This window comes from Aethalodelphis obliquidens, unplaced genomic scaffold (assembly GCF_003676395.1).
Source record: "Aethalodelphis obliquidens isolate GAN/ISIS:26980383/991018 unplaced genomic scaffold, ASM367639v1 scaffold8, whole genome shotgun sequence".
NCBI lineage: Eukaryota > Metazoa > Chordata > Mammalia > Artiodactyla > Delphinidae > Aethalodelphis > Aethalodelphis obliquidens.
Window position 1 is genome coordinate 56,280,730 of NW_020837952.1, and position 11,622 is coordinate 56,292,351.

Genomic DNA, 11,622 nt, shown 5'->3' on the forward strand with positions numbered 1-11,622 from the left:
ATTTAGAAAGATAAGCAAAGGTTAAACCCCCACCTTGTAAATTCTTTTAACCAGGAAATGGACAGAGGTATTCATTTATTAGGATGTGCACACACAGGTGAAAGAGGAAATATAAAAATGCATTAAACTGGATTTAATGAGCTCATTTTGCAAAGTGCTTAGCGCAGTGCCTGGCATATACTAAGCCAAGGGCCCCGTGTAATTGTCTGTTAGATAAAAATAAGAAGGAATTGTCTCTGAGTCATGAGGTTGTGGTAGCATTCAGGAGAAAGATCTTGTTTCTTCCCAACGTGCCCAGCAGCAGGCCTGGTTTCCATGGTGCTGCAAGAGCGTTGCTGTTTGGGTCTCCATCATCAGGCTATAAATCACAGTTCAAAATCATGCAAAGTCAATAGCAGAGCTTATCTGGAGGGTAGGATGTCCAGCAGTGTGGCAACATGCGATAAGGAGGGGTGGCACTGTGTCGGTAAAATGGGACATTTAAGCATGATTACACAGAGAAAAACAAGCCCACTAGGAAGGGGCTAGTTGGGTACCACGTGGAAAGTCTGTGAACCGGAGACCCAAACTCCCCAAACTGGGAGAATCTGAGAATGCAGCGGCCGCTTTGAAAACGTAATGGTCTGAACCATTGATTCTCCTTAAGCTGCCCTCACCCCCTCAGCTGTTTCTTGGAGCTGGCATGAGCTAAGTCTGGGAACAGCTGCCAGAAGAGCGGGGTAGGACCAGGAGATGCGTGAGGAGGATGGATCCGCATCACCTCTGTTCTCTCCCAGGGTCAGCGGGGCAACAGCCTGGACCGGAGGTCCCAGGGAGGCCCACCCCTGAGTGGGACTGCGGGAGAAGAAATCCGGCCTTCGATGAACCGGAAGCTGTCGGATCACCCCCCGCCCCCTCCCTCGCAGTATCCCCCCGCACCACTGCCACCACAGCAGCGGTACCTGCAGCAGCAGCAGCCTTTTCATCAGGTATCTGGAAAGAATGCAGTGGGGCACAGTGAGCTGGGGAGAAGGATCTGCTCTCCCCCCCAGGCTTCAGTCACTTTGTCCCCACTGCCACTCAGTGTATGAAAACTCCCCACGGTGCTGGAAACAACCAAAGCACATAAATGCTGGGGACCTGTTTTGGGTCCAGGACTGTCGGCTGGGGAGGAACGTCCCAGGCCAGGCCAGGCCCCATCAGCTCTCCCTGGGCCCATACAGAAGATCCTGGGCCCCCAGGTGGCAGAAATAAGGAAACCGCTCCTGGTGAAGAAGTCTCTGTGAATTGAATGGCTCCCTGCTTGAAAACACACACACACTCTCTCTCTCACCCTGAGGACACAGTGAACAACTGTTTCATTTTCTTATCAGTACAATTCCGAATCTTCTCCTGCCCTTTAACCCATCTGGCTGTCAAGATCTGCAAGAGAAACTGATTAACACCAGAAACGGACCCTTGCTTATTTATTTATCTGTCCCCCGCCTTGTTCCAGACAGGACTTTCCGTGGCTTGCCCAGAGTGACAATACAGCCAGATAGCGTCATCCCTGAATTCCGCAGCAGGGCATACAAAGTCCTCTGTGAGCTGCCCCTGTCTGTCTCCCCAGCACCCTCCCCTGCTACCGCGCCACGTGAACATACCTTCTGGCAACGCTGCACTTACCTTTAGTTACCAGAATTTTTCACTGCGTTTCCTCTCATGCTTTTGAGGCTTTTTATATGCTGTCCCCCCTGCCTGAAATGCCCTTGCTTAGTCAGTTCTACTCCTCTTTAAGCTGGAGTTCAAGCACCCTGATCACCCAGGCCAAGTTATTCAGTCTTCTCTATGCTCACTCATCACTTAAATGTGTATGGTTCCCCCTCTAAACCGATGTTCCATGAAGATAGGGGCCTCCTCTCTCCAGCTACATATCCTCATGCTTAAGACAGTACTAGACCCATGGTAGGCGCCAGATAAATATTCCTTGGTTGAATGAATGAAAGCTGGCATCATCTTCACAATGTAAGGTCTGCACTGGCTGTGTCCATGTCATCAGAGCAAGGTGCTGGGGGAGCCTGTGAGGGATGCTTCCGGCGATGTGGTCATGGCTGTTCTGTCACATCTGTTTCTAGGAACGCCGTGGAGGCAGCCTGGACATAAACGACGGGCACTGTGGCATGGGCAACAGCAGCGAAATGAATGCCGCCCTCATGCAACGGAGACACACAGACCCCGTGCAACTCCAAGCAGCCGGGGTATGTGAACTTCCCTCTCTGGGCTCAGAGGAGGAGGCCAAGGGGCCAAGTAGAGAAACGGTTGGTCCTCCGCGAGAGACCGGGAGAGACCAGTCTCTCTCCACGAGAGACTGTGTGTCAAACTGCACACAGAGGTGGTGGGAACCCAGCGAGTGACGGTGGGGCAGGAGTTCCCCGTAGAGCTGATCCCAGCTGGCGCCATCCAGCCTGCTGTTCTCAGTTTGGTTGTCGGGCCTTGCCCGACCCTCACATTTCCTGACTGCAATTCTAGCAGAGGGAGATCCGTTGCACTGGCATCGAGGGCTGTTAGTCTGGGCACATTGCGTTCTGTTTGTCACTCGAAGAAAATAAAAAGAACACCTATTCGTGTAGAGAGTGTAGTTCTCAAGGATCCTCTTGGAGCCTTGGAGAATGACATCTCAGTTGCTCAGAGCTTTGCATCCGGGTCTGCTTTCAGTTGCAATGGGGTTTGAAATGTCTCTGGAGAGCCATCCGTCAGCCTTCAGGGCAGGCAGCTCACAGAGAGCTTTGTCTTGGTACCAGGGCCCGCAGATCCTCCTCCGTGTGCCCGTGGCTCAGAAAGCAGCTCTGCCGGCCCCAGCTCAGCAGGACCTCTCTGTGCTTTCCCCCAGCAGCGAGTGCGGTGGGCCCGGGCGCTGTACGACTTCGAGGCTCTCGAAGATGATGAGCTGGGATTCCACTGCGGAGAGGTGGTTGAGGTCCTGGACAGCTCCAACCCATCCTGGTGGACTGGCCGCCTGCACAACAAGCTGGGCCTCTTCCCTGCCAACTACGTGGCACCCATGACCCGGTGAGGCCCTTCTGGAGGGCTCAGAAGCTTTGGTCTGAAGCTGCCTGCAAGTGATGGAACAAGGAAGAAACTCTGGAACTACACATACATATATATATGCGTGTATATATACATATGCACACACGTATATATGCCTACGTATCTACACACTTATAATAGTAATTTATTGGCAAGTTCGTTGGTTACTTAGTTGATATGAAAGGAGCTCAGGTGGAGAATTCTATTCATACTTATCTTTCTGCTCCCCTCAGCGGGTGTGCAGAAGGCAGTGGGGGCGCTGGGAAGTGGGAGGCAGGGAAATGACACCGACACGCCCCCTGCACTTAAGCCGGCACTGCTTCCTCCTCGTCTTGGGAATTCTGACTGAGAGGACCTAAGCGGGATCCACACCTGGTGTTGGACGCAGAAAAGCAGGGTGGGGTTGGACTTGGCGGGGCATGTCCTCCTTTACCTGCATGTCTGGCTCCCCGCCCCCTCCGAGGGTGTGCGGGGCTGCTGTCCCCCTCTCCCCACGGGGTGGGCACTGCTGGGTGGAGGACGAAGGTGCCACTCTGAGCTGGGAGCGGGAGAGGATGGGAGGGGAGGGCTGGAGCAGGGGGCGTCCCGGGGCCTGGGCAAGACTAGTCCCCTGGCAGATGCTCACCTGAGACCTTCCTCTCCCTCAAGCGAACGTTCCCCAACGAATTCTCTTCCCTGTGGCTGCGGTGGAGAAATGGAGGCCCTGTGAGAACCGAGCACTGGGAAATGGAGGGGTTTTTCACAAATCCCCCACTGGCTTACTTGGGTGTAACATCGGTTTCCCCAGCAACCAAGAACGCAGCATCCTAGACTCTGTAAAGCGCCCGGAGAAGCCCCGGCTGAGAATGGCAGATTTCAGAGCCACTGTTTTATGGTTACAGGGCTGTCTCTTCAGGGCTCTATTTGTTTTCCCTCTTGGTTTCCTGTGTTTTGAAGATGCTTTGCCCAGCAACACAGAGAGAAGCCCACTCCTCAAGAGCACTGTTTAGCGACTGGTCAATTGACTGATTGGCCATGACCCTGGGTGGCAGCTGGCTTGGAGAGAGCTTCCTGTTCCCTCCGACTGTTGGGCCACCGCTGGCGCCTCCCCGCCCCACAAGCTGCACCTGGGAAGGAACCCCACGGCCACTGTCTCTCCTTCACCTCAAAATAGACTCGTGTCTCCCAGGGCTCAGCCTGGGCGCGGGAAGCACAGATCAGCCTGGCTGGGGAGCAGGGACACTGGAGAAGGAAGCTCAGTGTCGTAGGGGAGCCAGAACAAACGTGTCCGCCCCGAGGGCGTCTAGGAGGGGTGGTGGGCGGGTATATGGAGACCAGAAGGAAAGGGCTCAGGCGGAAGTGCTGGTGAAGGAGCTCCGGGGTGGGTGGGGACCTGTTGCTTCCTCTTCTTCCCAGCCCTTCCTTCTCTGAGGAGGGACGGGGCAGCCATCAACCAAGGTGACGTAGGAAGAAAGGGTTTCTGACTCAGAAGTAACTGTCAGTGTAACGTAGGCTATGGCCTGTTGGCTCTGAAATCTGCCATTCTCTGATCCCCATGTCGCCTTTAGAGAAAAAGAGAAAAAGAAAAGACTCTGTGGTGGGTCTTGGGAGGGATGAGAAAATAGCCTGAGAGGCAGGGGGAGTCCAGCGAGTGAGGAGGGGTCTCTGGAAGTGAAAGCACAGGAGGTAGAAGGGAACGGAGACATTTCAAAAGATCCAGGAGCAGCGTGAGAGGCTGAAGGGAGGAAGAGGGACAGGAGGTGAAGTGGGACAGGTGAGGAAGACACTGGAGTGACAAGTTGGGGGCAGATGAGGCACGGGCAGGAGGGACAGAGGCTGGTGGGCAGGACGAACCTGGACAGAGGAGACACTGCAGGAACCAAGGCAAAAGAACAAAGGCCAAGGAGCCCGGATAAGCTGTTTCGGTGCTGGGTGATGTGAACAGGTTACAGTAGATAAAAGCCAAAGTAATGTTTGATTTTACAGTATTTACAAACCATATGCTTTCAGCGGTCCATGAACTTGGTCCATTTGTCTGATTCTGTGGGAGGACCAGCCCCAGGGAAGACGGAGGGAAACGACTGGGTTCTGGCCTGGGTTTTGTGCCTTGAAACACTCCTCAAGAAAGCAGTAATAAAACAAGTGCCTTTGTTCTGCTGGGCTGGGTCTGGTGTCTGTGTCACACGCCTCTCTGGAGGAGGGTGGGGGTCACTGGCCTGGAGAAGCTGACCACGCAGGGTGGGCAAAGCTCTCAGAGCCCCTGGATCTGGACTTTCTGTTCCACCAGAGCCTTTAATTGAGGTGCTCAAACAGCCTCGTCCCTGCTCATCTGGAGGCTCAATCCAGAAGGAACTGAGAGTCATCCTAACCACCCGCAGTGAACAGGGGCCCTCAGGAACCAGACTAACAGGACAAGGACCGCGCTGTCCGCACTGTCGGGGGAGGGGAGGCTGACCCTCCTTGGCCTCTGGTGCTGCCCAGGGGAAGTTGCCCTCCACCCAAGGGGATTTCAGCACCAGGGGCGGGTCCCCCCAGGGCCTCTCACAACCACACAACCAGGAAACAACACATTGTCTCTGAATTCGGTTGAATGAATCACTCTGCGTGACTTGGGGGCCACCTGGAACTTCCAGAGAAAATCTGGTTCCTGTTGGATCATTTCGGTCTCCCTAACCGCTTGCTGAGGCTCGCAGCATTTCAACTATCTTGTACCTGCCACTGCCCACCCACTTTTAGATGACCCTGGGGTGACCTGAGGCAGCGCTTTTCTCGAAATGAACCTGTCTGTGAATTGCCTGGGGAGTGTGTTCAAATGCGGAGTCTGGTTCAGTCCTGCAAGTCTGTCAAGCTCTGAGGCGATGTCGCTGGGTCCACAGACCACACTTGAGTAGCAAGCGCAAAGAACTTGGCAGTGAGCTAACTGTCTACGAAACTCTAATTGAATCTCTCTTCTAGGGGTATTTAGGCGTTTTTCTCTGTTGCTAACAAGTAAGTCACTTTGGCCGTGGGATAGACAGGCATGATTCAGAGCTGTCATAACATCATTTGCGTCTGGCAGCCCAGACTTCTTATTTTAGCATCTTCATCTCCATCTCAAATCAAGAAACTTTAGGGCAAGAGGCATTCAGATGAAATACAGACAGGGATTTCCTAACAGTAATTATTGTAAACACAAGCAGAGGTTACAGAAGTGGTGAAAGCTTTCTCAGGAAATCCTTAAACTCCCATCAGCTGTGATCCTGCTTGGAGGCTATCCGGGGGGGATAGCCCTGTGACGTCATCAGATCTCGGGTAACGTAAAGCAAAACAGGCCACGTGTGGGACAGACTGGCGTGGTCAAAATATTTGCTGTTTGCTTTGTCTAAAGTTGGCCTGTCTATACCAAGGCAAGAACCTAAGAAAAACTGGTCATCTCAATTCTTCTCTTAAATACTCCTTAGACTCCTCCATTTCTTTCTATAACCACAGCCATGCCACCATCATCTCTCCCTTAGCAGCTGAATTCCCCTCCACCCTTTCCTCCCTGCACGCCCTCTTGTCCCCAATCCATTCTCCACACATTCTCCAATGTGAATCTGAAGGCACCACTCCCCTGCCCACTGCACTTAGGTTTAAAATCCAAAGTCCTAATGTGGCCCTGTGAGGTGTGGCCCCTCCCTCCCTCCCCAGCCTCCTCTGCTTCCTCTCTCCTCCTTGCTTTCATGCCCCTGACCCACTGGCCTTCTTTCAGTCTCCAGATGACAAAGGATTTGTCCCCGTACCTTTCACACCTGCTGTTCCCTCCACCTGGAATGCACATCCCTGCTCTTCGCCGGGCTCACTCCTAAACATCTCCAGGTCTTGGTTTAAATATCACTTTCTCAGATTGTCCTTTCCTGACCTCTAATCTAAAATAATCCTTCCCAGGATTTCCCTGGTGGTCCAGTGGTTAGGACTCTGTGCTTTCACTGCCGAGGGCCTGGGTTCAATCCCTGGTCGGGGAACTAAGATCCCCCAAACCACGTGCTGCAGCCCAAAAATAATAATACTAATCCTTCCCGTTAGACTATCTCGCGGTTCCCAGTACTCTTCCTGAATAGCACATCTACAGATGATGGTGCCGGACTGATTACTATGACTACTAGATGGTAAGCCCCCTGGCGACAGCATTGTCTCTGTTTTGTAAACCATTGTACACCCAGCATCTAGCACGATTCATGGCACACCCAGGTTTGATAAATATTTGTTTAATGAATGAACAAGTGAGAACTGCCTCATCTTACTTATCATTCATTCTGTAACCCAAATGTCCCAGGCCCTACAGACCCATAGGTACAAACAAGGTGATATTAACATTGATGCCCAAGTTATAGCAGCTCTTAGCCATCTGCCCTCAAAACCTCCAGTTACTTCTGGAAGCCCAAGAGACAGAGGCTGGTGTCTCTCATGTGTTTAAGCACCAGTCTGCTTGTGTCTCCTTCTCTGGCCACATTCGATTGCCCAGCACACCCTCTGCTGACAGCGTCTCCCCTGATGCTGCAGATGCCCTGCGCATTGCATCTGTCTGCCGGTGAAATGGGCCAATCCTTCAGGAAACCGAATCTGCTCCACAGTCCTTGTGGCAAGCGGTGTGGGGGGAGAATAGCCTGTGCCCAACTCTGAGTAGCTCTTGTCCCTGGGCCCCAGAGAGGCACTGCTTGGGTCCAGGGTCCCTCACAGCTTGTTCCCTTCTCACCGGAGCCCTCTCTGCATCAGACGGGATAGGGATGCCACCTGCCCCGTCATCTCTCTTTTCTGTCTCTCTCCCTATTGCCCTTTTTCTTTCAGCTGAAAAGAATGCCCCTGTACCTCTTCAATTGTGCAATAGGGTCCCAGGGGATGTGCACCCAAGTTGTACAGTCTGGGCTTGGTTATAATTCATTCATTAAATCAACAAATACTTACAAAGCACGCCTAGGGGCCACACACAGTCAGCCATTGGGTCCTTTCCATCTGTCGGACGCTGCCCTGTCTCCGCACCTGTGCCACAGTCATTGTCTCATTTAAAACTTCCCTCTCTTCCCTCCCAGGTGATTGCCATGGTCTCAGAACTGGCCTCCCTGCCTCCTAGCTGGTCCCCTCAATCCAGACTGCCAAAGAGAGCTTATGAATATGCAAAGCTGATGACATCAGGCTTCTGTTAAAGCCTTCAGGGCCTCCCCATGGCTTTCAGGCTAGAGTTTAACCTCCTTAGCTTCACACTAAAGACATTTTGTGATCTGACTGCTGCCTGTTTGTTCAGCCGAAATTTCCATCTCTCCCCAGAATGAGTCACGTTGTCTCAGACCTCTGAGTCTTCCCACCCTGTTCCTTCTGCCTGGAGTGTCTTTCTCCCAGTTTTTGGTCTAGACCAGTGCTGTCCAATAGGACTTTCTGCAATGATGATGGAAAAGTCTCTGTTTGCTCCGTCCAACGTGGTGGCCTCTGGCCACACGTGCAGTGTGTCCAGTGCAAGTGAGTTACATAGTCAGAAGTGGCTCCCTTATTGGGCAGTATGCATCCAGACAACTGCTAATCCCTTTACAGTACTTAGCTCAGGGCTCCAGTTCTGCACCGGGAAGCCACGCCAAATTCATGGCTGATGCAGATGCCCCTCCTCTGTGTCCTGTAGCATCCTTGTTCTGTTTCTACGCCCATACTCAGAACTTCTCTATAGTCAGTGATGCATCAACCTGCCTCCCCCACTGGACTGAACATTTCTGAGGGCAAGGGCAAACAGTTCACCCAGTGAATGGTTGGTACATGAGTGCATAAGTGCACTGGTAAAGGTTTAACTAGCTCAGAGGAACAGCCCTGATTTGTTGTATTTGCCAATTCTGTGATGTAAGTATTCCTATTATGTGTCCAGAGAATAAGACAAGGCACAGAAAGAGAGAACATATTTGCAAAAGTCATATCTGATAGATCTGTTATTTAAGACTGTTATCCAAAATAAACAAAGAATTCTTAAACTCCAACAATAAGAAAATGAACAACCCAATTCAAAAATGGGCAAAAGACTTGAACAGACACCTCACTGAAGAAGATAATGAGATCACAAGCAAGTAAATGAACAGATGGTCAACATCATATATCATTAGGGAAATGCCAATTAAAACAATGAGATACCACTACACACCTCTTAGAACATCCAAGATCCTAAACACCGACAGCACCAAATACTGGCGAGGATGTGGAGCCGCAGGAACTCTCGCTCACTGCCGGTGTGAAAGACATCAAATGGTACAGCCACTTTGAAAGACAGCTTGGCAGTTCCTTACAAAACTAAACCTCGTCTTAACATGTGATCCAGCAGTCATGCTCCTTGGCATTTACCCAAAGGGCTGAATACTTACGTCCACACAAAAACCTGCACGTGAACGTTTACGGCAACTTTACTCATAATTGCCAACCCTTGAAAGCAACCAAGATGTGCTTCAGTAAGTGAATGGATAAATAAACTGCAGGACACCCAGACAATGAGATATTATTCAGCGCTAAAAATAAATGAGCTATCAAGCCATGAAAAGACATGAAGGAAACTTAAATGCGTATTACTAAGTGAAAGAAACCACTCCGAAAAGGCTACATACTGTATGATTCCAACTATATGACATTCCAGAAAAGGCAAAACTATAGAGACAGTGGAAAGATCAAAGGTTACCAAGGGTGACTGGGGAGAAGAATAGGTGAAACAGGGGATTTTTAGAGCTTCACAGTGAAACTGATCTCTGTGATTTTATAATGGTGGCTACATGTCATTATACGTTTGTCAAAACCCACAACAAGAGTGAACCCTGACATAAACTATGGACTTTGGGTGATAGTGATGTATCAATATAGGTTCATCAGCTGGGACAAATGGACCACTGTGGTGGGGGTCATTGAAAATGGGGGAGGCTATGCATGTGTGGGGGTGGGGAGGATAAGAAAAATCTCTATCTTCTGCTCTAAAATCTACTCTTTAAACTGCTCAGAAATCAAGTCTATTTTAAAAAAAAAACCCACCATGGCTGACTTCAAGCTACCAACATGACATCACTGAACTCAGAGTGGGGAAGAGATGTGCAGGACTGGCTCTCACAAATCCAATGCAGTGGTGGTAGGAGCCTGCTCCAGCACACCACTGCATGAATAAAGGAAAGAATGAATGAAATATAAGAGATGCCTTCAGGCTCTTTAAGAAGGAGCTTATTCAGACCTGCAAGAAGCTGGGCATGCAGCTGCAGGTCTGATTTCAGTTCTAAACCATCAGATAAAGGACTGAGGTGTCATGTCTTTTGACTTATTCAGGTAGAGAGACTTTTGTTTCCTTTGGGTCCTTTACCTTCAATACCAAGCCTTGTCCAGGCAACTACTGAGCGCCCAACTCAGATTAGAGGAAAGTGGGTGAGTCTGAGGCTAGGAAGCAAGGGTATCAGTTAGGAGTGTTCGCCTGCAAGAACATGGAATCCTGGGCTTCCCCGGTGGCGCAGTGGTTGAGAGTCCACCTGCCGATCCAGGGGACACGGGTTCGTGCCCCGGTCCAGGAGGATCCCACATGCCTCGGAGCGGCTGGGCCCGTGAGCCGTGGCCGCTGAGCCTGAGCGTCCGGAGCCTGTGCTCTGCAACGGGAGAGGCCACAACAGTGAGGGGCCCGCGTACCGCAAAAAAAAAAAAAAGAACATGGAATCCTGACCGGAAGTATCCTAAACAGCCAGGGATTTGTGGTGTCCCACATAAGATGTCCAGAAGAAGGGCAGTTCCTGGCTTGCTGAATTCAATGGTCAACGATGCCATCCTCTGAGCATCAGTGGTGTCTCTCCTCAGCGGCCATCGCAGTTCCAGGCATAACACGCAGGCTGACAACGTCCAGTGAAGAAGAGGCACATTCCCTCCCAATTTTAGTTAGTGAGAAAAACCTCTCCCAGAAGCCCTTCAGCAGCCATTCCTTCAGATCCCAGCGGCAATGACTAGATCACATGCCATACTTAAACCAACCGCTTCCAAGGGATGAGACCACCGTGACCGGCTTAGGCCAATGAATGGGACCCTACAGGAGGCAGCACCTTGGAACCCAGGCAGGACTCTGCCCGCGTGGAAGAAGCAGGTAGGGGTAGGGTGGCAGTGGGCAGTGGCTGTCAAGACCCAATCTACAGGGAATATTAGAAGAAGATTCACCTATTTTATGACCAGGCCATTCCTTAAGAATTCTTGAGATGTTAAGGAACAAGAAGGCAGTGGAGGGAACACAGCTCCCCGGATTCCCTCTCAGGTTGAAATACCTACATGGACACAGCCCTCCTCTATGGATTCCCACGTGCAGATTAAGCCAACACGTCAATGGGGACAGGTTCCATGCTGTTCAAAGAAACCAGAACTGTGCATAGTAAGGCCCTGCGTCTGCTGTGGGGACAGAGGCCCCAGCCAGCCCAGGTCTGAGCCATACTCCCAGCAACTCTCTGGTCCTGGTGTGAGACTCCCCCTTGCAGGTGCTTCCAGGTATGGCTCTAGCCAGGGTCATCTTGGCCACGGTCTGATGTGGGTGACCCCGTTTTGACAGGTCTGAATTCCCCAGGGTGAGCAGCACATGGTGCCTCACTCCAGCTCTGACCTGGTTAT

General features: G+C 51.4%; 1 protein-coding gene across 5 annotated transcripts in view; it reads left to right on the forward strand.

Moving 5' to 3' along the window:
• The window catches only part of GRAP2 (GRB2 related adaptor protein 2), a 62,840-nt gene extending 57,828 nt beyond the window's left edge, over nt 1–5,012 (forward strand). For 2 of the 5 annotated variants that reach the window (XM_027107713.1, XM_027107714.1), the window contains exons 6-8: nt 777–968; nt 2,094–2,216; nt 2,760–5,012. In XM_027107713.1, the coding sequence (XP_026963514.1) occupies nt 777–968; nt 2,094–2,216; nt 2,760–3,023 (579 nt within the window). In that variant the 3' untranslated portion in view covers nt 3,024–5,012. The remainder of the gene's footprint in view (nt 1–776; nt 969–2,093; nt 2,217–2,759) is intronic. The other 3 variants (XM_027107716.1, XM_027107717.1, XM_027107715.1) reach the window with 2 other exon arrangements.
• Nucleotides 5,013–11,622: the final 6,610 nt, after the last annotated feature.